Source organism: Sinocyclocheilus rhinocerous, unplaced genomic scaffold, assembly GCF_001515625.1.
Source record: "Sinocyclocheilus rhinocerous isolate Xijiao unplaced genomic scaffold, SAMN03320098_v1.1 scaffold245, whole genome shotgun sequence".
NCBI classification, from domain to species: Eukaryota; Metazoa; Chordata; class Actinopteri; order Cypriniformes; family Cyprinidae; genus Sinocyclocheilus; species Sinocyclocheilus rhinocerous.
The window spans coordinates 939411-964854 of NW_015659923.1; the positions used below are offsets into that span (position 1 = coordinate 939411).

Consider the following 25444-nt stretch of genomic DNA (forward strand, 5'->3'; position numbering starts at 1 on the left):
TTTTTTTAAGTTTATCTGGGCGGAAACTACATTTTTACCTCAGACCTCACATGCGTTTTCTTCGTGTCAGTTGCGGCGAGTTCAAAAATGACCATGCGAAAGACGAGTAGGTGTGGGATTATTTTGAATTAGAAGGAAACGGAAACGTTTTGTGTAAACTGTGTAATGTCAAATTGTCTTACAATAACTCTACTGGAACGATGCTTAATCATATTCAATACAGGCACGTAGGCGTTAGCTTAGAGGCTGGCTAAAGCCAGCAAATGTGTCAATCACGTCATTCACTACAACCCGCAGCCGTTGCGATGCCGTCCGCGCCGTCTATTCCTCTAATGAAGACCCACTTCGGTGGTGGTGCGGGATGTCCAGGCTCTTTCTGAAACTCTATCGGCTTGCTTTTCGTTATCTCTGCGTTGCCTGCGACTTCAGTTCCTGCCGAGCGCGTTTTTTCAAGTGCAGGAATTTTATTGTTAATCGCCTCAGGTCCCGTCTTTCACCAGACCACGTTGATAATTTCACTGAACAAATAACGCATGGTCTGAGTAAGTAAAATGGGCATTGTTGCATTGTTTTGTTTTTAGACGATATAGCCTACACGAAGTATGTTTTTAAAAGCCGTTTTAATGCTATTTCTTGATAAACCTTCCTATTGTTTTTGACTTGTGTTTTAATATGTTGGCTAACGTTATATGAAGATTAAGAATTCTGTCAGGCTATTGATTGATTTTCCATTGTTCTGCATTTCCCCAGCTGATTTTAATAAATAAGCTATGCTTTGACCGACATTGAGTGTATGCTCTTCTTTTTTTTCTTTTTAACGACCACCTAAAATAAAATTATGATAACGCGAGGCAAGTGTGTGGCAAGCGGAATTAATTGAGGGATTTGACAGTGTGATTCATAGATTAAGTATTTCAAATATAGGCTATTATATAGGCTATGCTACACGCATGCACAGAGGGGTTTTTTTCTTACCATCTTTTGGGGGTTTCTTGCTTTTAGACTAGTCGACTAGTCGGATACAAAACTTTCGTTTAAACGATCATGGAAGAGAGAACACAAGCAGACAGCGCTGGAAGCTGCTAATGCTCATCAGTAAATCAGTGGAAAATTAATAGAAATGACGATTCTGTCTGAGCTAGGTGATTCTGTCACACGCACTAGTGTAAATGTAGCTAACAGATGTGTAAACTGAAGACTATTTGAGCTTTATTAAAACTATTTTGTTCCTTTGTGCAGTGGCTCAGGAGATGAGTCTTTGAGTTTGTATAAACATCAACATTTTTTTTTAGATAATGTAATCTTGTTAAAATTGATTTCATAAAATTGGTATCGAAAAAAGTATCGTTCAGGAACCGGTATCGAAGTCAAGGTATCGGTATCGATATCGAAAATTTTTGAACGATACCCAGCCCTACTCCTATCTACTGAGGAAATACTGAACTCTCAAAAAAACGTTTTTTTGCATTGCCAAATTGTGCGTTGCAGATTCTACCATATCTAACAATACGAGAGCACCGTCTTTTAGTGCATATACACAGTCTTTGGTAATGTCCCCTATCATAGGTGAGAGGCAGTTGACGTACCATCAGCTTGAGATGCAGGTGAGCGAGCCCATTTCTTGATGCAGTTAAGGTGGAATACATGGAAACAGCTCTGACAGCTCCAAACCGGAGCCATGACCCGAATCACTTCACAACAGACCATACACTCATACTTCTCCTCCGTCAGCTGCTCAATTAGACAACCTATATACACACACACACACACACAGTGTTGAACATGTTAAAAAAAACATGTAACTAAGAGAGACACAGAAATACAGTACTATCATTCTCTAGAAATTTGTCCATTATTGATCATCTTACAAAAGATTTACAAGGGTATAGCTATAAGTGACAATAAAAAGAAAATAATAAAACAAACACTTGTATATTTGTAGAAGTCCTGGGGCCTGTACCACGGAGCTAGCTGAACAAAATCTGGATTACATGATTGGGTTGAAGTTGACAAAACCAATCCAATCAGGTATTGTTAGTACCATGATGCTGATTATCAACTTCCTCCCTAAGCTCAGGCTTTAAACTTAGTTAATTAATAACTATTGAGGATTTGAAAGTGTGATAGTGTGACATCAGTAGTTAACAGCCAATCACATGATGTGCAAAACTGAAAATGTGGTTTACTTCTCACAAGAAAATTAGTGAGATTCACTTCCCTCTTCAGCTGAATATTAAGAGAAAAAAGGGGACAAATAAAAGGACATCTACCTACATCATAAAGTTAACACAAGTTATTTTGTATAGTTGATTATATCTATAGGTCAGTCCACAATAACATTTTTTAAGTTTTATATAATGAGTCTTGCTACAGTATACTGTATATATTTACATGCATTTAAACTAAAGGTTTACTATTAATTGTAAAACTGAAACCTGTGGAGTAACTTCATTGCATCAGAGATCACATTGCTCAGAGCTGATTGGTCCAATATTAATTTTAGATTGCTTACTCAAAACAAAACCTGCTACAGAGCATGTTAGCCATGGAGCTTAAGTTATAACACTTTGTGATGAACCACTTTCATTGTGCCTAAAACCCAGGATTGGCACATACTAATCTAAACCGGCTTCATTGTACAAGCCCCTGATCTAAAGCACATCACCTGTCTGGGTTTCTTTGCTTTTGGGAGGCTCCATGCGCTTCACCGGTCCGGTCCGTCGCTCTGGACCTCCACCTCTCCTCGGCCCTGGATTCTGCAGTAGTGGCCTTTTCCCTCTTGCACCTCCTCTGTTCCTGTTGAACTCCTCACGGCTTCCACCCTCACCTTCTGCACCTCTCCTCTCCTCCCCTCTCGCAGCTCCTCTGTTCCTGTTGAACTCTTCACGGCTTCCACCCTCACCTTCTGCACCTCTCCTCTCCTCCCCTCTCGCAGCTCCTCTGTTCCTGTTGAACTCTTCACGGCTTCCACCCTCACCTTCTGCACCTCTCCTCTCCTCCCCTCTCGCAGCTCCTCTGTTCCTGTTGAACTCTTCACGGCTTCCACCCTCACCTTCTGCACCTCTCCTCTCCTCCCCTCTCGCAGCTCCTCTGTTCCTGTTGAACTCCTCACGGCTTCCACCCTCACCGTCTGCACCTCTCCTCTCCTCCCCTCTCGCAGCTCCTCTGTTCCTGTTGAACTCCTCATGGCTTCCACCCTCAACTTCTGCACCTCTCCTCTCCTCCCCTCTCGCAGCTCCTCTGTTCCTGTTGAACTCCTCATGGCTTCCACCCTCAACTTCTGCACCTCTCCTCTCCTCCCCTCTCGCAGCTCCTCTGTTCCTGTTGAACTCCTCATGGCTTCCACCCTCAACTTCTGCACCTCTCCTCTCCTCCCCTCTCGCAGCTCCTCTGTTCCTGTTGAACTCCTCATGGCTTCCACCCTCAACTTCTGCACCTCTCCTCTCCTCCCCTCTCGCAGCTCCTCTGTTCCTGTTGAACTCCTCATGGCTTCCACCCTCAACTTCTGCACCTCTCCTCTCCTCCCCTCTCGCAGCTCCTCTGTTCCTGTTGAACTCCTCATGGCTTCCACCCTCAACTTCTGCACCTCTCCTCTCCTCCCCTCTCGCAGCTCCTCTGTTCCTGTTGAACTCCTCATGGCTTCCACCCTCAACTTCTGCACCTCTCCTCTCCTCCCCTCTCGCAGCTCCTCTGTTCCTGTTGAACTCCTCATGGCTTCCACCCTCAACTTCTGCACCTCTCCTCTCCTCCCCTCTCGCAGCTCCTCTGTTCCTGTTGAACTCCTCATGGCTTCCACCCTCAACTTCTGCACCTCTCCTCTCCTCCCCTCTCGCAGCTCCTCTGTTCCTGTTGAACTCCTCATGGCTTCCACCCTCAACTTCTGCACCTCTCCTCTCCTCCCCTCTCGCAGCTCCTCTGTTCCTGTTGAACTCCTCATGGCTTCCACCCTCAACTTCTGCACCTCTCCTCTCCTCCCCTCTCGCAGCTCCTCTGTTCCTGTTGAACTCCTCATGGCTTCCACCCTCAACTTCTGCACCTCTCCTCTCCTCCCCTCTCGCAGCTCCTCTGTTCCTGTTGAACTCCTCATGGCTTCCACCCTCAACTTCTGCACCTCTCCTCTCCTCCCCTCTCGCAGCTCCTCTGTTCCTGTTGAACTCCTCATGGCTTCCACCCTCAACTTCTGCACCTCTCCTCTCCTCCCCTCTCGCAGCTCCTCTGTTCCTGTTGAACTCCTCATGGCTTCCACCCTCAACTTCTGCACCTCTCCTCTCCTCCCCTCTCGCAGCTCCTCTGTTCCTGTTGAACTCCTCATGGCTTCCACCCTCAACTTCTGCACCTCTCCTCTCCTCCCCTCTCGCAGCTCCTCTGTTCCTGTTGAACTCCTCATGGCTTCCACCCTCAACTTCTGCACCTCTCCTCTCCTCCCCTCTCGCAGCTCCTCTGTTCCTGTTGAACTCCTCATGGCTTCCACCCTCAACTTCTGCACCTCTCCTCTCCTCCCCTCTCGCAGCTCCTCTGTTCCTGTTGAACTCCTCATGGCTTCCACCCTCAACTTCTGCACCTCTCCTCTCCTCCCCTCTCGCAGCTCCTCTGTTCCTGTTGAACTCCTCATGGCTTCCACCCTCAACTTCTGCACCTCTCCTCTCCTCCCCTCTCGCAGCTCCTCTGTTCCTGTTGAACTCCTCATGGCTTCCACCCTCAACTTCTGCACCTCTCCTCTCCTCCCCTCTCGCAGCTCCTCTGTTCCTGTTGAACTCCTCATGGCTTCCACCCTCAACTTCTGCACCTCTCCTCTCCTCCCCTCTCGCAGCTCCTCTGTTCCTGTTGAACTCCTCATGGCTTCCACCCTCAACTTCTGCACCTCTCCTCTCCTCCCCTCTCGCAGCTCCTCTGTTCCTGTTGAACTCCTCATGGCTTCCACCCTCAACTTCTGCACCTCTCCTCTCCTCCCCTCTCGCAGCTCCTCTGTTCCTGTTGAACTCCTCATGGCTTCCACCCTCAACTTCTGCACCTCTCCTCTCCTCCCCTCTCGCAGCTCCTCTGTTCCTGTTGAACTCCTCATGGCTTCCACCCTCAACTTCTGCACCTCTCCTCTCCTCCCCTCTCGCAGCTCCTCTGTTCCTGTTGAACTCCTCATGGCTTCCACCCTCAACTTCTGCACCTCTCCTCTCCTCCCCTCTCGCAGCTCCTCTGTTCCTGTTGAACTCCTCATGGCTTCCACCCTCAACTTCTGCACCTCTCCTCTCCTCCCCTCTCGCAGCTCCTCTGTTCCTGTTGAACTCCTCATGGCTTCCACCCTCAACTTCTGCACCTCTCCTCTCCTCCCCTCTCGCAGCTCCTCTGTTCCTGTTGAACTCCTCATGGCTTCCACCCTCAACTTCTGCACCTCTCCTCTCCTCCCCTCTCGCAGCTCCTCTGTTCCTGTTGAACTCCTCATGGCTTCCACCCTCAACTTCTGCACCTCTCCTCTCCTCCCCTCTCGCAGCTCCTCTGTTCCTGTTGAACTCCTCATGGCTTCCACCCTCAACTTCTGCACCTCTCCTCTCCTCCCCTCTCGCAGCTCCTCTGTTCCTGTTGAACTCCTCATGGCTTCCACCCTCAACTTCTGCACCTCTCCTCTCCTCCCCTCTCGCAGCTCCTCTGTTCCTGTTGAACTCCTCATGGCTTCCACCCTCAACTTCTGCACCTCTCCTCTCCTCCCCTCTCGCAGCTCCTCTGTTCCTGTTGAACTCCTCATGGCTTCCACCCTCAACTTCTGCACCTCTCCTCTCCTCCCCTCTCGCAGCTCCTCTGTTCCTGTTGAACTCTTCACAGCTTCCACCCTCAACTTCTGCACCTCTCCTCTCCTCCCCTCTCGCAGCTCCTCTGTTCCTGTTGAACTCCTCATGGCTTCCACCCTCAACTTCTGCACCTCTCCTCTCCTCCCCTCTCGCAGCTCCTCTGTTCCTGTTGAACTCCTCATGGCTTCCACCCTCAACTTCTGCACCTCTCCTCTCCTCCCCTCTCGCAGCTCCTCTGTTTCTGCTGGACTCCTCTTGTCTTCTGCCCTCAACTTCTGCACCTCTCATCTCCTTCTCTCTGATCTGAGCAGGTTCTCTTTCTCTCCAGTTACCTTCAATCCCATGGTTAGGGGCCGGCCCTTTCCTCCAGGAACTGGGCTGCATGCAGCGATCTCCACCTCTCCATCCCTTATGGTTCCTCTGCTCAGGCTCTGGATGTTCATGAACTGCTGCAGGCTTTGTGTCTCCTGCATCAGCCTGGTTTTCCCTGTTCTCCTCTTGGTCCTTGGGCTGAGGCTCCTTTATCGATCTCTCAACTCTTGCTTTATTGGGCTGTTTACGTCGGCTAGCTTGATAAGACACTCTTACGTCGGCTTCCACAGTTGTTCTTTCTTTCTTCTCCTCATCCGTGGATCTATTAGAAGTGGGTGAGTTGGGTCGCTCATGGCCACAAGCTCCGTGGTCCCTTCCCGAGTAGTCGTTATCACTTCCAGGTTTTGTCCATCTCTCATTCGGAGCACGATGGTCATTAATGCGCCTACCATCACCACGTCCTCCTCTTTGTCTTCCTCCTCTTCCTCTACCTCTTCCGTCTCCTCTGATGGGAAGTTCAGGAGGCGGTAATGTATAACTGGCAGGGTTGTCAGACTCATCTTGACCATGCTTAGTCGCATCGGACTGTCTAAAGTGATGATGAGGCCTAACATGTTGAGCCCTCCAGTCCTGAGTGTGGTGCTGCTGCCTGTAACTTCTCCTAGAGTAGGGCTGGTTGGGTTTAGCTTGTGGTACAAACTCGGCAGACTCTGGATTCAACTTCGATGTGTCTAAAAGTGAAGACAAATGGTTGTCAGGATTATTTTCTGCCCTTTGACTTTATTACTGCAGCACTATCTATATACAGCCATGACTGGATTCTTTGCATAAACTGTATGTTCTACACATAGTGACTCAGCTTTTTTGCAACAGGCAGTCAGTCACATGGCAAAGATAAGACGTGACCTGCCATTCTCTTTACTGTTAGAAGGTCAGAAATACAATTCATGAATTTACTGACACTCTTTTCGTGCTTTTAATTGGTTACACATTGACAAACTTCCTTCCACTTCGTCCTTATGGACGTGACGCGACGTAAAGTGATGATGGCTGGTAAAATATCCTTCTGTAAACGGTCAAATAAATCGCTTAAAGAAGTCACAACACATCTCTTTTTTATTTAGTTTGATTTTCTCAAATAACTACCGTTACTTAGATAATATTGCTGAGGTGAGAGGCCGTAACCAACCACACTTCACTACAGCTAACGTTAGTCGTTTTCAGGCGAGAAGCCATAATTAACCGCTTACCTGTAACGGAGGCTTCAGCCATTCAGACGAAACTCAAGACAGTTTCGACGAGATTTCCTCAGAACTGCGGAGAATATTATAATTCAACCGAGAAGCCGATAAGAAGATGAATTGTTTATGAACTACACTGACCGAGTTGGTGCTAGTTGTGCTGAAACTGCTCGTCCAATCAGAGGACAGAGATCGCTGACAGACAGACACGTGACTGTAGCGTCACAGCTGTGACTACGTAACAACCAGAGCTTTTTTCTCAACGGCTCTGGTAACAACATATTTACATCTCAAAATAAATTTTTCACATTTAATAAATTACTTTAAATTACATTTAAATCTCTTGGAAAAAACAAAAAAGCACCGAAAACATGTAATGCTCTGAAAGCATTGAAATGTATGTAATTTTCTTCCTTTCTTCTTTTTTTCTCTCTGGCAGCTAATGTTAATTTGATCATGTGAATATGTAATACCTCTTGTTCTTTTAGCAATGAATTAATAAAATATATATTTTTAAATTACATCTCAAAATTGTCGAAATATAAAATGTATTTTATTATTATTTGTGTACCAACAACAACAACAATGCTAATAGTATTCCTAGTTATATGTACTATGATACGTATGTAATTTGAATTTGACCTTTATTTAAATTTTTTCCCCTCATACCTTGGCAATAAAAATATATATTTCAATGTGCACTTTGACAATTAACATTTACAGAAATACGTTAATCAGGATTAATTCTTCAATAAGATTAGAAACATTGTTTTATGCATTCAATATTTTTCTCATTAATATAAAGACACTAGTCGTACTGAAAATCATACACACTCACTTAATAGGCAAAATACGCCAGGACCGGATTATGTCATCGAAGATCACATAACCAGCAAAATTTGACTCGTTACGTAGGCTAAACCACCCGTTATTGGACACTTTCACTCGCGGGATAAAGTAATCATGGCTAATTATGAATAGAGCTTTTGTGTTTAACACAAAAAAGAAACTCAAAGGTTTGGAACAACTTGGGGATGTGTAAATTATGACAGAATTTTCATTTTTGGTTGACCTATCCCTTTAAGAATCATACTATGATTTGAGCTGCTGCACACATTCATTTGGCCATAACATTTACTTTCACCTAACTGCTATAAATATTCATACTTCTATACCAACATAATATAGCCTTTAAGAGAGAATAGAGACATTCATTCTAAAGGCCAGATGCATGAAAGGAAATTGTCAGTTTAAACAACTTTATTATTTAATCAAATTGTATAATGTAATCAAATTGACAGTAGTAACACAAGAGTACACAGATTACAGCATTGTGTATTTCACTGTCTCTCAATGTGTGGCACAACATGAAGATTATGATTATCAAAAATTCAGGTCGCTAATATGTTTGTTTCCCCGAATTTTGAGACCAGGCATCACTGCTGAACAGAAAATTAACCTCATTCAAGAAACATTGTTCGAGAATATTTCACACAAAAACATCCACTTCCATCACATTCAGATAGATTCAATGTCACACACATTCAAGTTACATCTGCTGAAAATAATCAGGTCTTCCAGTGAAGAAAGATAATAAAAATAGAATTTAGACCTTGATTTTTGGTGAGACACCCTGTTATGAGGATAAAATTGGAGACAAATGTAACTCCCTTGCATGCATGCTTAAACACCTAACAGACATAAAAAAAGAAAGAAAGAAGGAAAAGAAATGCATAGGTTTGCTGAAATAATCAAACAGAAAACAAAAATATCTACCATTGTCCATTTCATCTGGTTGTACAGTATTAAGGAAATGTTTTACAATTGTTATATATATATTTGTATATATATATATATATTTGTGTGTGTGTGTGTGTGTGTGTGTGATGACAGTTCTTTGGTCACAATACTCGAAATGTCTTTTCAGGAGAAAGTAATATGTGCCTCAATTATTTGCATTTTATAAGGATAAATATTGTAAACCTTCAAACTCGAAATCCATTATTAGTGAACACAATGGAAAATATTATTTAGAACATATTGAATGTTTATCATATAAGGTTGTAATATGCTGTGTTACTCTTTCTGTAGAGTAATAAATCACACTCTTGAAGTCAAAATGAATTCATTTTTGCAGTTCTCAGTTCCACTGCTTGCAATCTATCAAACACAGATGACCTGACAGCAATATGAGAACTCTACTATATCACTATATCAAATATTATAAAACAAATGAATATCTCTGTCTGATTAAGGACTGACAGCTGTCAGTAGACACCACTTGTCTTGTCTTTCAAATTGAAATCAGTATGAGTCCTTGATTTCAACGATGGCATGTTTAAGGGATCATTGTGTACCATGATATTACAACAAAAAATCTAAACAAAGACACACACACACACACAGTCTCACAAGCGCCTGTCTTGTAAATATGCATTAGTAACATAAGATGAGAAAAAAAATTAACTTGGAAAAAAAGCAATATATGTGCGTTAAGTGGATATGTGCAAAAATGTCCTAAATGTTGGAATATGGTAGGATGAAAAAAAAAAAAGTGAATCCATACTGTTGACATATTTGTTCACAGAACATTTTCCAATTATATTCAAACAAGCAACTAAAATCATCCAACATAGTCCAAAACATCTGTTCAAATCAAAGAGATGAAGTCATAAAGGAATAGGAAAAAAACATAAAAAACCTACAAAACCCTTTTGAAGATATATAAAGGTCTATATAAGATTTCCAACACATAAACTGAATGAATTTCAGAGACTGTCAAGACAAGAAAAATCTCTCCGAGAGGCACATCAAATCAGAGGATCAAAAAAAACTGCATTCAGTTCAATGATGATTTTGAGGGTGTAAGGTCAAAACCTCATCCTGTACAATCAACAAACAAAAGCTGTTCCTCACGGCATGTCAGGAACCGAGCAGAAGCTGCTGGGCCGTTATTCATCCAGCTGATTAACAAACGTTTCCTCTGAATGTGGATTGTTTTGCTTTGAGTGTTGAAAGCTAGATCCAAGCATTTGTTTCTGGATGCCTCTTCCGTTCAGTCACCACACCCTCACTGTTTCCAGTTTCATCAGTGTTTTGGAGGGTTGGTGGAACTATATGATTAGAGATGTGTGGATTTGTAGCTAGACATCAAGAAGGTTGCTGGGCTGTGTGTGACTCGAGAAGTCAAAGGTCAAATCTCAGCACTGCTCTGATTCAATAAAGCCTTCTTTTTCTTGACCCATCGGCTCCACCTCTGCGTATGCTGGATGTCCAGAACCTCGACGGAATTTCATCGCTGGCCATCGGCTGGGACGTCTCTGTAAATGTATGAGTTTGATATTAATAAATGATTTTGTTTTAAATGCACTCCCCATCAGAGACAAGACATATATGTTCTACTAGGTAGTTCTAAATGTTTTTACATTTACCTTTTTGCTCAAGCCATCCAAAATGCATGACTTTAGAAATACTGATTTAAAGCAACTGTATGTACGTTTTTACCATGAAATGTCAGTTTCAAAATCATTCAGATGGTACACTGACTTCTAATAAGGTGAATGGCTCATGTTACCTTCCTGGAAGTATGTAAGCTTGGCGAGCAGGTATGAAATTCCATCAAAAGGCAACAACAAATACATGTGTACAGCTATCCACTGTAATCATGACATTGATATATTGAAAGTTGCAGTAATACACAAGACTACATACAGTTGCTTTCATTTGCAATTAAATCTCTGCATCCATTTAATAAGAAATAGTATGTATAAAATGAATTCTTGCTTTTGCAGAACAAAAAATAATTTTAACTAAAATGAATAGAGACAAAAAAGGATACAGCAATACCATAAAAGTGTTTCTTACATTGCATCACAGAAATACTATTTATTCAATTATTTGTTCATGACATCAGAATGGACAACTTTTTAAGGTGCTGTTTTTTTACAACCTTTTTTGGAGCTTTAAAGCTTCAGTACCCATCCATTGTTAAAATACAGACAAGTGCAGACTTCAGAAATTCGTACCAGAGGTGAAAGAAGTCATACAATTTTGGATTTCTTTATTTGATCGACTATTTCTTTAACCTAAACAAACCTCCATACTCCCACCTCAATGAAGAAGAGTCCCGCAGCAGAGCTCGGGTGGTGGTAGATGTAAACGGTCACCAGGACGATGGCCACCATCACGAGCAGAAGCAGGAGCATCCCAAGAATCAGCCCCATGTGCAGGGGGTGAGTGCTGTTCTCTGCTGTGCTTTTTGCTGCAGCTGCTGTAACACACATTATACTGTATTTATAGTTCTGAACACTGATGCATTTCAGTTCACTTACACTGTCAGAATACATCAGTCTGTCTTTGTACACACAACTGCACTGCACGTGACATAACAACTTCAGGAAAAGGAATCATGAGTGGAGACTCCCTGTAGTTCTACTTTTAAACAGAAGAGAGCACTGCTTTCACAATCATTTTGCTATTTCTGTCTTTGGGTATTAAGGTTTCCAGTGGCTTGTGTATCTGTCCAACAGGCAGATAAAAAGATTAATGATGGAGGAGAGACAAGGCTGTAAATCTTAATTTTGTATTGTGGACATTTCCAGCCGGCCCAGTGAGAAAGATTTACTGTGGTCTGCAGTTCTTGTGTTTTTGCGCCACAGCCAGGCCCCTGTAAAAACCTAAGACTGCTGAGCAGACTCAGTGGCAGTTTTTGAGACCAAATCAGTAGGAATACCTCATTCTTTTTCTTACAATGACAGTTATGGATCTACAGATGTCAGTTGGATCTGCTTTATCAATATGTTAAATATATGAACTTAAAATGCACTACTTTTATGTAGTAACATCTATTCTAAACGAACTACTTTTGGGTAAAAAATATTTAATATACGCAAGCCAATTAATCTGACTCCATTAGGTTAAAAGTAAATAAAACTTACAAAAATCTTTTCAACTATCCCAACTACATTGGACACCACTGACTTCCATTGAATGGAGGAAAAAAGGCATTTTTCAACACATATTCTTTTGTGTTCCAACTCCACTTAATCTTTGATTTTATATCTCTGTGGCTCCATGATCAATGAAAACATCCATCTCTGCACATATCTTGACAGGGTGTCGTTGATTTTCTTTTCTGCCGGATTACTTTACACTACATTATTTTATTTAATTACAGCACCCAGGTGGCTCACATACGGCTCCTTACAGAACGATTATAATAGCACTTCATTCTGCAACAGCGCTGCTGTGTTTCTCTGCAGATGTGTACACATTAACACAACCATAGAGTTGCAGTATTTGTTATCTGCATATTGCAGTAATGGGCAGTGTACATCGAATCTAAAAAACAACAACTATTTTTTTTTTTACTGTTCTATGCCTATGACAAAGACTGTACACAACAAACAGAATATATATAAGAAGATATAAGTATGAAATATTTCTTAAGAGCAGGTAAACATGTTTTAATGTGTATAAGTCCAGAGTATAATGTTACTGCTATAATGCTGAATAACTGTAATGTTTTGTCAAAATGTTTAATAATTTCTGTCCAGAAATATCTGAAAAATGAATGACTGTAAAAGTGAAAATCAATTTCTCTATCAAAAAAAGCCAAATAAAATGTATATTATACAGATCTTTGGCCAAAAGGCGCCAAAATGATTGACAGACGTTACAGGGCAGAACTAATCATGAGGCAGGGTTTCTGTTGTTAGTCATTACAGCCAAAAGTGCCCATGACCACTTAAGCATGGGAAGTCATTTATTTTCAATAAGAGGGAGACTGAAGCTTGGCAGCCAAAGACAGCCTGGCTTGATGACTGTCATACTGAAACAAAATACAGAAAACTGTGACCAGACAGTGTGCTGTGAAACAACACTTCTGGGTTCCACAAATGTTTTGTTACTTACCAGCTATCACAGTTTACCTGATGCCTTCAAATACCTTTCTAGATTTCAGAGCAATTGAATAATACTGTGACATTTTCGTTTGGCGCCAGTAAAACTAATGGCGACATTTGGTTGAAATCGGTCATTAATCAAATGCACTAGTTAAATGTGGCAGCACTAGTTAAATTAGAAGTTGGCTGCACCAGTTAAATTGGCGCAGACCCCAAGTTACCTCATGAAAACATTTCTAAAGAAAAATCAAAACGCGTTTTTTGGGTTTAGCATGAAGGTGCATGTTATTTTTTCATTCTATAGCAGACACTGCAGAGTCTGGCTATTGTAGATTATAGAGGGAACATTATGTCTGGTGTGCTGGAGAAGTCATGATGTCATGACAGACTGAAATATGTACACAGACAGCTGCCAACAGACATGTCCTCAATCAAATAAAAAAAATAATATTTCTTTCTTTATTGTATCAAAATGGCCTTGCAAAATCAGGCTTGTATATTATTTCTGACAGGGTGTGAACTCAATACAGATGGTTCATTTGATGTGAAAAGCAGGAAAGCTTAGCACAATTTGCCACCAGAAACAAATACAGGCAGATGGCCATCTTTTGAAAACAAAAATGTTTTTATTCTGTGTTTGTTTCATTAGGGTGGTTTAGATTTTTTTTACTTTTAATAGGTTTTCCTTTTAATTAATATAATTCTGTATTATATATTCACCTTAAATAGTCCATTGCTAATACACCTGCATCTCTTTAATTAGTTTTAGTCAGGAAATATAACATTCATATTATTCTGCTTAAGGTTAGATAGCGCTTTCTTCTTGCTACATGTTTCCATTGGCTGCATGTGCTGTTTTCTGCTTTACTGATGAAATGTTGAAAGCCCTGACTGCCGTTTCCGACTGGTAAAGAAATATTGAGCTTGCTCCAAATCAAAAACACATGACCTGGATCTTACTAACAGAATTCTGGGAATTCAGAGGGGGGAAGACAAAAGAGAGTGAGGGAAAGAGAGAATACATACTGTATAAAGAGAGCAAGAGAGAGAGACTGTGTGTGATAAGCAGAGAGAGTAGAAGAAGAGAAGAAAAAGGCATGATACAAAAATCTGCTGTTGGACAGGAAATGAACTGGCACAAAACACTGCTGCGTGGAAAAGATATTTAGTCAAAAATGTTGTACTTGCTGCCACATATATACACACATAACCAGACAAGTCAGTCACAAACACACAAGTATGACCCTATTTGGGCATAAGCAGGAAAAATGACAGGAAATTATTTATCAGAAAAGTGAGATCAGAGTGATGTCTGATAGTTCACAGACACACTTTGCACTGTAGCAATGCTAAGATCTTACCTCCATTGTCTTTGAGATGTAGCGCAATCTTGGTGTCATCTATAAAAATAGATGAGTAAAGAAATAGAAGGAGGGAGAGAAAAAGGGAGTAAATATGAAATACACTCTGAAATACGTCATACACTCTGAAAAACACCCACATCTCATCAACAGCTGTAAATAGGTCGCACATGTGTGTGATGAGCTCTTCAAGGAGATTAGAAAATATGTCTGTGATTGGAGAGCAAGTTTCGGATTTGTAATGAATTTTTAATGAGCAATCCACTCCAAGATTCTTGAATATGCTTTCTAGTGAACTGAAGAGCTCCTGTCTGAGACAGACAGGTCAACATCTGCTACAGGCAATTCTGCTGAGAACTGAATGAAGTAGCACAATAACAGCTGATGCTGCTGTAGTATCCACTGAAGCCAGTATGGTTATAGCAAGATATCAAGTTTCTCATTTGCAGCATGTTACATGCTTTCATTCACACACCTGATTTGCCACCATACGTTACATCGGGATTAGAGATGAAGAGAAGAATGTGAAAGTTTGTTATTTCGAGATGACTGTAATAATCAAATTCACTCTGATAAAAATGTTAACATAAAACGTGCTTCGTGCTTATTTTATTTAAGTCAAACCTCACTGAATCAACTTGGACACAAAGTTATGCCAACAAAATTACATTTAAGGTTCTTTAATATTTAAGGGAAAATAAAAATTTTCATGTTGTTTCAAACCTGTATGGTTTACTTTCTTCTGTGGAACACGGAAGATTTTTGTCCATCCAATGGAAGTCAATGGTCACCAAAGCTGTTTGGTTAACAACATTCTTCAAAATATCCAAAAATATCTTCAAAATATCTTTTGTGTTTAGAAGAAAGTCATACAGATTTTGAACAACATGAGGGTTAGTGAATGGTGACAGAATTATTATATTTGGCGGAACTGTGACAACTGAGACAGACAGGTCAACATCTGCTACAGGCAATTCTGCTGAGAACTGAATGAAGTAGCACAATAACAGCTGATGCTGCTGTAGTATCCACTGAAGCCAGTATGGTTATAGCAAGATATCAAGTTTCTCATTTGCAGCATGTTACATGCTTTCATTCACACACCTGATTTGCCACCATACGTTACATCGGGATTAGAGATGAAGAGAAGAATGTGAAAGTTTGTTATTTCGAGATGACTGTAATAATCAAATTCACTCTGATAAAAATGTTAACATAAAACGTGCTTCGTGCTTATTTTATTTAAGTCAAACCTCACTGAATCAACTTGGACACAAAGTTATGCCAACAAAATTACATTTAAGGTTCTTTAATATTTAAGGGAAAATAAAAATTTTCATGTTGTTTCAAACCTGTATGGTTTACTTTCTTCTGTGGAACACGGAAGATTTTTGTCCATCCAATGGAAGTCAATGGTCACCAAAGCTGTTTGGTTAACAACATTCTTCAAAATATCCAAAAATATCTTCAAAATATCTTTTGTGTTTAGAAGAAAGTCATACAGATTTTGAACAACATGAGGGTTAGTGAATGGTGACAGAATTATTATATTTGGCGGAACTGTGACAAACGCAGGTTTCCAATTTTATAGTGCACAGCAGAATTGCAGTTTTATAGTAAATGTACTTTAAATGTACATAAATGTCTTGATTGTTCGATATGGACCTGTCAGCATTTTAATTCTGTTGTCATAATAACATAACATTAATGAAACAACCAATCAGTAATGAATGAGGGATGAAGGAAGGAGAGTGTAAACAAGAGATACATGCCTTTTCAATGACCTCATAAATCATTGCCTTATTGAGCATTCTGAGAAACTGTTAATGATGAACAGATTGTTTCATGCAGTTAATCACTTTAAGTGGACTCCTGGCAACCCTGAGTCTAACATAATTTTTGTAGCCAGATCCTTTCCTGCCTGTAAAAACAAAGAGTGGTGGTGCCACTGACTCGCATTAAAAGTCAGCAAGTATTCACAGCAAGCCAGCCTTTCGTTTTCAAACATGACAGAAACAAATACTAACATCATCATCTATAAAAGACGGAAACATTTCTCAAAAGAGAAATTACAGGAATTTGCGCCTTGTTAGGACACAAGTGTTACACTGACAGCAGAACTCCTGCAATAATAAGCAAGTAATAATTAGACTTCTTCTTTACTAATAAGACTAATAAGTAGGAAGACAATGAAATAAGAAGTTTAACTTCTTGTTCTGAAATTTGGGTAAAACTACTGCTCCTCTAGATTTGAAATATTTCTGAGTGTATTCATAATTCACAGACGAGATTTATAATTTATGCTGTGTTGTTTACTATCTGATAAAGTGTTTGCGCAAATCACAAAGAAAAACAGAGCAAAGCACACAACATGAGGTCGAAGTTAAACAATAGTTAAGTGGTATGTGGTGTATTTTACAGTGTATTTACTGTAAGTGTCTAAGTGTCAGTGTTTATTTAAGGAAGATTCTTGAGTGATGAGCATGATTATCTATTGAACCCCATTTATGAGCAAACCCCTTCAGCTACATTCTGAATGTTCTTTAATACAGAACGTTTCTTCTCCAGAAATGGATTTTCCCCAGACTCATAAAGCACAAATAAGCCTTTCTTGTTCCGTGTCTATTGATTTATGTAGAATCCATTTGTGCCCTCTTAACATTATCCTGCTGCATTCTTACCAGGAGCAGTCACTTGTAACTAATGGTTTAGATCAATGACCCGTTGGTTTCCTGTCGTCAAAGGATTGTAACATGAGTTTCATGTTCCATATTTCAATCTAAATGGTATGTGTGTTCGTTCAGGTATGACAGTACCTTCTGTTGGTATGCTGGTGGGCATGTGTGATGGAGCTTGGGTAGATTGACCCTCAGTAGTTCCTCTGTTTCTTGTGGTCTTCTTAGCAGCTGATGCAGTGGTCAGCAGATTGAGATTGGTAGTATTGATGATGTCACAGGTGTTATCCTTAGTCTGCGAATGAAAGACGGGTGAAGACAGGTGATCTGAGATATGCTGGATATGTTGGTTAGCATTCAGGCATACATTTTGGTACTGTAACATTAAATATGGCAATATTTTATTATCTAAAACTATAGGGCTGTCATATTAATTTAGTGCAGTTAATTAATAAAAATAAAATAATATGCTAAACACACACATTTCACAGCCCTTTACTCAAATTCCATAAGGACAATAACAGATTTAGGATAAAACATACTCAAACATCCACGTACACACCTCATCTGGGCAACTGTTATCTACCCAGTCCTGCCGATGGCGATCAAATCCACTGGAACATCTGTCAATAAAAATTATAGCAGTCATTAGTATTTTAAAGACAGCCAATAAACACTCAAACATGATCTCCATCTTTTATAGGTCGCTGACCGGTGCAGAAAAATCCTTTGAAATCTTTAACTCTTCTGAGAAACACTGTAAGTGTGTGTTCCACAAAAAAAGTCTTATGGGTTTAAAACAACATAAAGGGCGAGTAAATCATGAAATTAATTTTCATTTACGAGTCTTCCAAGAAACTTCCATTAAGAATACTCTGTTCACTGTGGTCCAGAACAGGAAATTCAAAACGGTGAAATCTACAGAGGACTGTCTACAGCAGTATATCACTAATAGATGCTGGCTTATAAAGTCAGGACTAGGCAGTACAGCTAGTATTTCTTTTCCTCCTCCCCAGCCTTCATTTTTTTCTTGCACGCAGAATGGAGCACAATGGCCTTGCCTGCTTGGCATTCCTGATGTCTGCTGAGATACAGTCACCCTTACTCCATATCCTTCAGCAACTCCCCATTCTCCATTCATCTTTTCATGATATATTATCTCTTTTCAGTTTACTACAATTCACCATACACACATCTCCCTCTGTGTTTCTCTCTGATATTTTGGGGTCAGAAGAGAAGACGCACATTTGCCGCCCAGTCCCTTCACAGGTGGTAAACAAACCAGTTGTTTTTATGTGTATGTGTGTTTTTGTGAGATTTTTATTTTGCTTGTCAGAGCCCGTTACATTTAAACAAAAATCAAAAGGATGCTATTCCTTTTTGTGGTTGAAAAACAAACCATTTTATACAAGATTTGATATAAATGGACAAAACTATTAAATAAACATGGGAGAAATACTTTCATTTATTCAAAAAGATAATATAAACCGACAGTTTATGGAAATTGTGTGTCTTAGATCAGCATTTTTTCAATGTGTCTTTCTTTCGTTTCTTTTTTTTCTTGTAATAGCGTGTGTGAGCGTCAGCATCAGCAAACACAAGACACTGCTCTATACACACAATGTGCTCTTGGGAAAGAAGCACCTTGACCAGTGGTGGCAGGGGGCACTATCGTGTGCGTCAGACTGCCTAAATGAAAGCTTTGGATTAGAGATTTCATGACCCACTGACAGGAAGGGCTCTGCTAAGAGCAGCTACTGACTGAAACTCTCTCTCTCTCTCTCTCTCTCTCTCTCTCCCACACACACACACACACACACACACACACACACACCCACAGACACACACCAGCCTCTATAGGCCAAAGATTTGCCACAGAATACAGCCGCTGGCTTTGTGAGGCATTTCATTTCTACTTCGCAATTTTGTTGCTCTTTTGTAGTAGCAGCAATTTTGTAATAGTTGATTTTTTCACACGTTTTTATTTAGCTACACTTTTATCCACTTTTATCCGGCATTCACAGTATGGTGAGGGGCGTAACATTTCCGTCACACGCTTGAGGTATTCGGCCAATCACAACGCACTGGATAGCTGGCCAATCAGAGCACACCTCGCTTTTCAGACCGATGAGCTTTGTAAAAATCGACGCGTTTCAGAAAGGCGGGGCATAGAGGTATTATATCATTTAAAAATCCTTGCTACGTGTACTGCATTAAGCTAACTGAGACTTGTTATAGCACTTGCTTATCATTAATCTTTTGATTATTTTGATTGCTTCCATTGTCCTCATTTGTAAGTCGCTTTGGATAAAAGCATCTGCTAAATGTCTAAATGTAAATGTAAAATTTGTTTTAACGTCACTATTGATGAGGATTGTATGATCTTTGAATAATATCGGTCTTTAAATGTGAGATATTTAACGTGTACCTGAAGTATACTCGCAATAGTTCCACTTTAGTACAATCAAATATATTTCAGTATATCTTTAGTTGGACTTCAGCACTACTTCCTCACAATTAAAGTGCATTAAGTACAAAATTAGTTGTTCCAATTTAGCAGACTTTAAGTATACTTCATATGAAATAAATGTATTTTAAATAGATTTTAGTATATTAATTTTCCACTAGGGTAGATTAAATGCCATGACATGAAAATAATTATCCACTTCAGGCCAAAAATGTATCAGTGAACCCCTACTAGGGAGAAAGTAACATAACATGTGACCCAAAAGTGCCCAAAGTACAAAACGTACAAACTAGATTTCAAATTATTTAATTATTCAGTGAACAAATTAGATTTTGTGTAATTTACTTTTGTAGATTTGTCATGGTCATTGTGTCTTTCTTTCATTTTCTCTCCCAAGCAGTTACCCCAAGCACTGATGAACCATACAAGGAAGACAAGTAAAACTGAAATATATGTCTGTAGATTTGAGGTTGCCTATGGCGGCGGTCACATTCTTCGTCAGCACTTCTCCAACCTTTCATAATCTCATTTACATGTTAATGGCTGCAAATGCAGTCAGCTCAAATTTATTCTGATCCAGTAATAATCTGACCTTCAGGGTGAAAGAATGCTTTTCCAAATATGCAAATCTAGGTTTTTGATGCACATAATCATTACTAATAAACTCATATGTTAAAGTAATTTCATTACTTCAGAGTAATGACATATGAAGGATATTAAGTGCAACACTTTGCTACAGTATTACAGTCTGTTCAGTTACAGCTTGTTTTTGTGTGTGTGTCAACTGCATCAGACCAGACTTCGTCTGCTCTCTCCAAAGACAAGGGCTAAATTGTTGATAAATTGCATTGGGAGGAGCAGACTGTCAGTTATTAGCTTAAGTCAACTGAGTTACCTGCATTTACTGTTTCATTAGTCTGCTCTTTTACTCTCTCCCTCTCTCACACACAAACACACAGCCTTAATCAAGCCCAAAAAAAAAAACTGACTTTAATTACTGCAGTAATTTCTAACTCTACATTGTTTCCATAACCTCCAGCCAAACAAAAATGGTTATGCATACTGATGAAGTCTGAATATAAGTCCCTTGTTTACCAGGAGACGATTCAATACTCAGTGTTCTGATTTAATTATACAATCCAGCAGGTTTCCTAGAGTGGATGGAAAAACCAAGGTCCCACTGACATTGAAAGATGTGCTTGTGCTATGCATCATTATTTTGGGTACGTAATGATTTATAAAATAACAAACTGCACTGAAAAATGCTACAGCTCAATAAACGTGTGCAGCACATATGCACTTGATAAAGGGAAAAAGTTAAACTCCTCTAACACAAGCGAACTGGCCTTTCTCTCTCTGCCAGTCATAAACTAAATCTCACAATAAACACCAACTGCGATTTTATATTCCTGAATCCCTCAGAGTATGTGTATGCATGCGTGTGGGTGTGTATGTATGTGCTCGAGAATGAGAGCGAGGGATTGAAAGAGTAGACAGATGGAAGGATTGCCAGGAAAATAAAGCAGAAGAAGGTCGGGTGTCTCGGTCTCGTCTGTTCTTTGGTATGTGATCTACAGAGAAAAGCTGTCTGGGTTCGAGAGGTGAGGGTCCGGGCATGAATCAGCAGGAATGTGACTTTATTTTCCCTCTTTCTCTGAAAAAAGCGGTCTTGGTTTGAAAGATTCTCTGCAACATTTAAAGCACTATTACTTAGAAAAATGCAATGCAAGTCAATGCAAGAGACATTCCGTTAATGGTTTACACATGATGTTTACAATTCGTTTCAATTTTTAGGCCATCTTTATATACAAAGGCAATCTTGTAACATTGTGACTGCTGAATTAGAAGTGGTGAATTATCTCCACATCTTGTGAATGTCTGTGTTGAGAGTGCTTGTGTTTCAGCAACTGCTGACAGAACTTGTAAAATGTAAATTACTCCCCTCGTTCATTGCACCACATCACGGCAAGCGGTCTGAGAACCACGTCTTCAATTCCAGTAAAATGACATTAGAATAGGGGAAAGAGAGATGGATGAAGAGAGGTTTGTTTTCTCACCTATTGAGCCGGTGACACCAGCTGCAGTTGAAGTTAATCTGTGATGCTATGCAAGAAGTGCAGCTTGTGAATTGAAGACATGCTGCGGAAAAGAAAAAAAGACATAGAAAATGCATCAGCACAGAATCAATCCCGAATAGAATAATGAACTGGATTTCCATATAACTTGTGATAAAAACTCTAATATAAAATCTGACATTGCAGATAAAGAGGTACAACAAAATAAGGCTCTATTAGGTACATCACATAATTTTTCTATAGTTCTATTAGCAAGACTGTTTGTGTGTGCATGTATATTGTGTGTGTCCATTGGCTTACTGGGTAGTGGCATCATTTCTACAGCTGTACTGCTTGTAATTTTGGTCTTTAACAGCTCCACTCTGTGATACTCATATATAGTCTTCCTCCGCACATCTAGAGCCAAACAAACACACATTACATTCACCATGTGATGGGTTGTTGAAACTTCTGTAGCACAAGCAAATAGAGAGAGAGTAACAGCATTTTTCTATCTTCTCATGTACGTTACCTCTTAACTGCCATTTTGAATACATTTACAGTACTTTTAACTTGTTTAATTCACCTTATTTTTTAATTGTTTGGGCATTTTTAACTTGAATGTTAAAGGCTTCTATCATAATCTGTCATAATCCAGTTATTTTAGTGTAATGTTTGTTTATTTATTTATTTAACCTGGAAAATGTGTCAACATTAATTGTAACTGGAACATGAATTTATAGTAGATTAAAAAAGTGAGGACTTTGCTTCAGAACACCAATGCACGATACTGCCACAAGTATTTCATATTGTATTATTGTAGTTTATTATCGTAATCATGAACACTGGTTTGTAGTGCAACTAGTTTTGTTATTTACTGCACTTTGTTATTCTTATAATTATTTACCAGGAGCAGCAAATAAATCTGAAGTCTCCTTCATTCATATTAAATAGCTTACTTCCACATTGAAAATGTATCAAAATTATCGTTATCCACAATTGTGAAATTGTCCTAATATGAAGGCATGAATTCACATGGGCATATCTGTCACTCCACAAATACATGGAAAAGTTTGATTTCATGTTAAATCATGGGAATCATTACCAAAAAAGGAACTAGTAAAGTTGTATGTGCTCAGTAAAGATCTGTATCTAGGCTGAAACTGACAAAACCCGCATCGGGCCACTGTGTGAGAACTTAAGAGTGTACTGATTTCATGCAAAGTTACTGAACACTCTTCCCTAGCATTGGGATGCATGATTCAGTGTAATGACATAGTTGTGAATACAGTATATTTCACTGAAAGAACTATTCACATTGTTTCCAGTGCTAACAGGAGAGAATGCTTAATACACTCTCTAACAGAAGCTCTTATCCAATATACTGCTAAACATAAAAACAAAAAAGACCTGTGTGTTCACTAAACTAATTAAGTCAACTAAAAAGATTCCTCTCTTTGGTATCTCTTACCCAATAAAATGTTACATTTAAAATAGAATGAAAAAAGAACAACACTGCTAAAGGCTATCACACAGCACCGACAGATCAGACAAATATCGATTCAACATGTTCAATCATGCACTGACCAATGGCAACAGAAACCGATGGAGTAACACACTCATCAGACAAAACCCGACGAACATGTCAGTTGCAGTTTGTTGGCTTCTGTTGGTGCAGTGTGAATTGACCTTAAGTGAACTATACATTGGTTATGCAGTACTCATACTCAGTCTCTAATGCCATGAATCCCTACGACTCCCTTGAAGACAGAATGGACTTTTCATAATTTAAACGTATTGGTTGATCAACCTACATCTGAAAGTAATTCAGTATATAATAGTCTTTGAGTTAAAGTTAAGCCCCCCATCATCGACACACGCTGGATCAAATGCATGTACACGCATGCATGGATATAACTGCACATATAGATGCATCTAGTAATACATCATCTACGTGACTGGTAGCTGAATTACCTAAATGCAGTGAAATGGAAAATTGAATTAGAATGAAGAGAGGATGGGTACTGTAGCAAGATTTCTATATGTGTATGTGTGCGTGTAGGTTTGATTAAACTAGATATAAAGAATTCATTTAGAAAATCTCTGCAAATTTAGTGAAACGTAAAAAACCCAACATTTTCAGTGATTCTTGATATGTAAAAGGCTCATAAATCATGCAAATCACATTTTGTTTAAGTTTATTGATGTCTAAAGGTTTGTGTAAAGAGTTGGGGTCACCTCTGTATAAAAACACTGTCCTTTTTAATAGAATGAAACCAATGTGTGTGTGTTTGTGGGTGTGTATATGGCTTTTCATGTGTTGCCTCTCTGGATGAATGTGTACAGCAGGGGACAATCTCTCTGATAAAGTGAATGTGTATGTGTGCAGCTGAGGAAGTAACTGTCTGACCTTGCCGAAACCTACATCGTTGGAGTATTAATACATAAAAGAGCTGCTAAACTTTAAGACAGGAAATTGTAGCCTGTTCAGTACAGGCTGTTTTTCTCTTCCTGTGGGTAATTACATTTCTTGCCCATGGGGTGTCACAAAACTCCTTCGTAGCATGCTGATAATGCCTGGAGATATGCATGTGTGTGCTTATGCATCTTAAACAGTGTCACCTGATGAGTCTCCAGACACTAATTAGTGAAAGAGAGGCACTCTCAATCACTCCATCTCATTCTCCACTCTCTCCTTCCCCTCAGAGCTGTCTCTCTCTTTCTCATATTGTAACAGACAGACAGAATGATGCAAATCCTGCCCTTTCACAGCAGACAGTCCCAAACAAACACAGACACACATATGCTCGGAGAGAATAAGCTGTCATGGAAAATCATGAGCCTCCATTCATGATGTTCTGACAGCAAACACATCCTCTCCTCCTGATCTCTCCCACACTCACTCGCTGCCCAACTCCAGACATATTTATCTGCTAAATTTGTTACTCCAGCGCAGCCGGGTTTGGTCCTCCTGGGCTCACTGTAACTACGACACACCAGACAACAAACAGACAGCTTGAGATGGGAAGAGGATGGAGCTTTGAGATAATCCCTGAAGTAATCAACTGTCAGAACAAACATACTCCCAGTTTTCTGATGGGCTGAATAGCACCTGTAAAATTCAGTCATCAACTCAAATCTCCAAAAACACACACACACTTGGAATACAGAATGCAGATGGTTTACTGGTGTTACGTGTCTCGTTGACTCACTGGGGATCTGCTGAATCTTATGGACCACCACAAAGGCATCAGACAGTCCAACCTTCACTGGATGATTGACAGAGCTGATCTTTGCAATCTGCACTGGGACCTGAAATAAAAGCACATACTAGTTAACTCATCATCGACCTGAGGAGGTGAAGTTAGACGGCTAGTTAGACAGCTAGAAGGAAAGCGAGAAAGCAAAAAAGGAAGACAAGAAAGCAAGCAAGATGGAAAGAGAAAGAAAGAAAGAAAGAAAGGAAGGAAGGAAGGAAGAAAGAAAGAAAGAAGAGATATGGAGTGAGCAGAGACATGGGGAGAGGGAGAAGCCTAATTCAGTTAGGAAGTTTGTGGGCTGAATATGCTTTGCAATAATCAAATAAATCTCAACAGCATTTACAAGAATGTCTTCTGACTAGAGGGTTACAATAATTTTTTTTATATACTT

At 39.9% G+C, this 25444-nt stretch overlaps 2 protein-coding genes across 3 annotated transcripts in view; both read right to left on the reverse strand.

The window, feature by feature from the left end:
* Positions 1 to 1560: 1560 nt before the first annotated feature.
* Positions 1561 to 7522, reverse strand: LOC107724386 (trichohyalin-like). The gene is made up of 3 exons (XM_016533296.1): positions 7343 to 7522; positions 2666 to 6823; positions 1561 to 1748 (listed from the first exon to the last, which is right to left on the reverse strand). Exons 1-3 carry the CDS (start codon positions 7362 to 7364, stop codon positions 1561 to 1563), a joined length of 4368 nt encoding a protein of 1455 aa, XP_016388782.1. The 5' UTR covers positions 7365 to 7522.
* Positions 7523 to 8583: 1061 nt separating this feature from the next.
* Positions 8584 to 25444, reverse strand: part of LOC107724400 (plexin domain-containing protein 2-like) — a 63797-nt gene continuing 46936 nt past the window's right edge. Inside the window, exons 7-14 of one of the 2 annotated variants that reach the window (XM_016533315.1) lie at positions 25006 to 25105; positions 22115 to 22210; positions 21797 to 21878; positions 17835 to 17895; positions 17414 to 17567; positions 14598 to 14636; positions 11443 to 11600; positions 8584 to 10653 (exon numbers count right to left, since the gene is read on the reverse strand). In XM_016533315.1, coding sequence (XP_016388801.1) covers positions 10534 to 10653; positions 11443 to 11600; positions 14598 to 14636; positions 17414 to 17567; positions 17835 to 17895; positions 21797 to 21878; positions 22115 to 22210; positions 25006 to 25105 — 810 coding nt within the window. In that variant the 3' untranslated portion in view covers positions 8584 to 10533. Of the gene's footprint in view, positions 10654 to 11442; positions 11604 to 14597; positions 14637 to 17413; positions 17568 to 17834; positions 17896 to 21796; positions 21879 to 22114; positions 22211 to 25005; positions 25106 to 25444 lie in introns of both variants that reach the window. The other variant, XM_016533314.1, reaches the window with a different exon arrangement.

Coding starts and splice junctions, on each gene's coding strand:
- LOC107724386 (XM_016533296.1), bottom strand. CDS start 7,364: ATGGCTGAAGCCTCCGTTACAG. Junction 6,824..7,342: donor GGCTGAAGCCTCCGTTACAG/GTAAGCGGTTAA, acceptor CTTCACTTTTAG/ACACATCGAAGTTGAATCCA. Junction 1,749..2,665: donor AAGCAAAGAAACCCAGACAG/GTGATGTGCTTT, acceptor GTGTGTATATAG/GTTGTCTAATTGAGCAGCTG.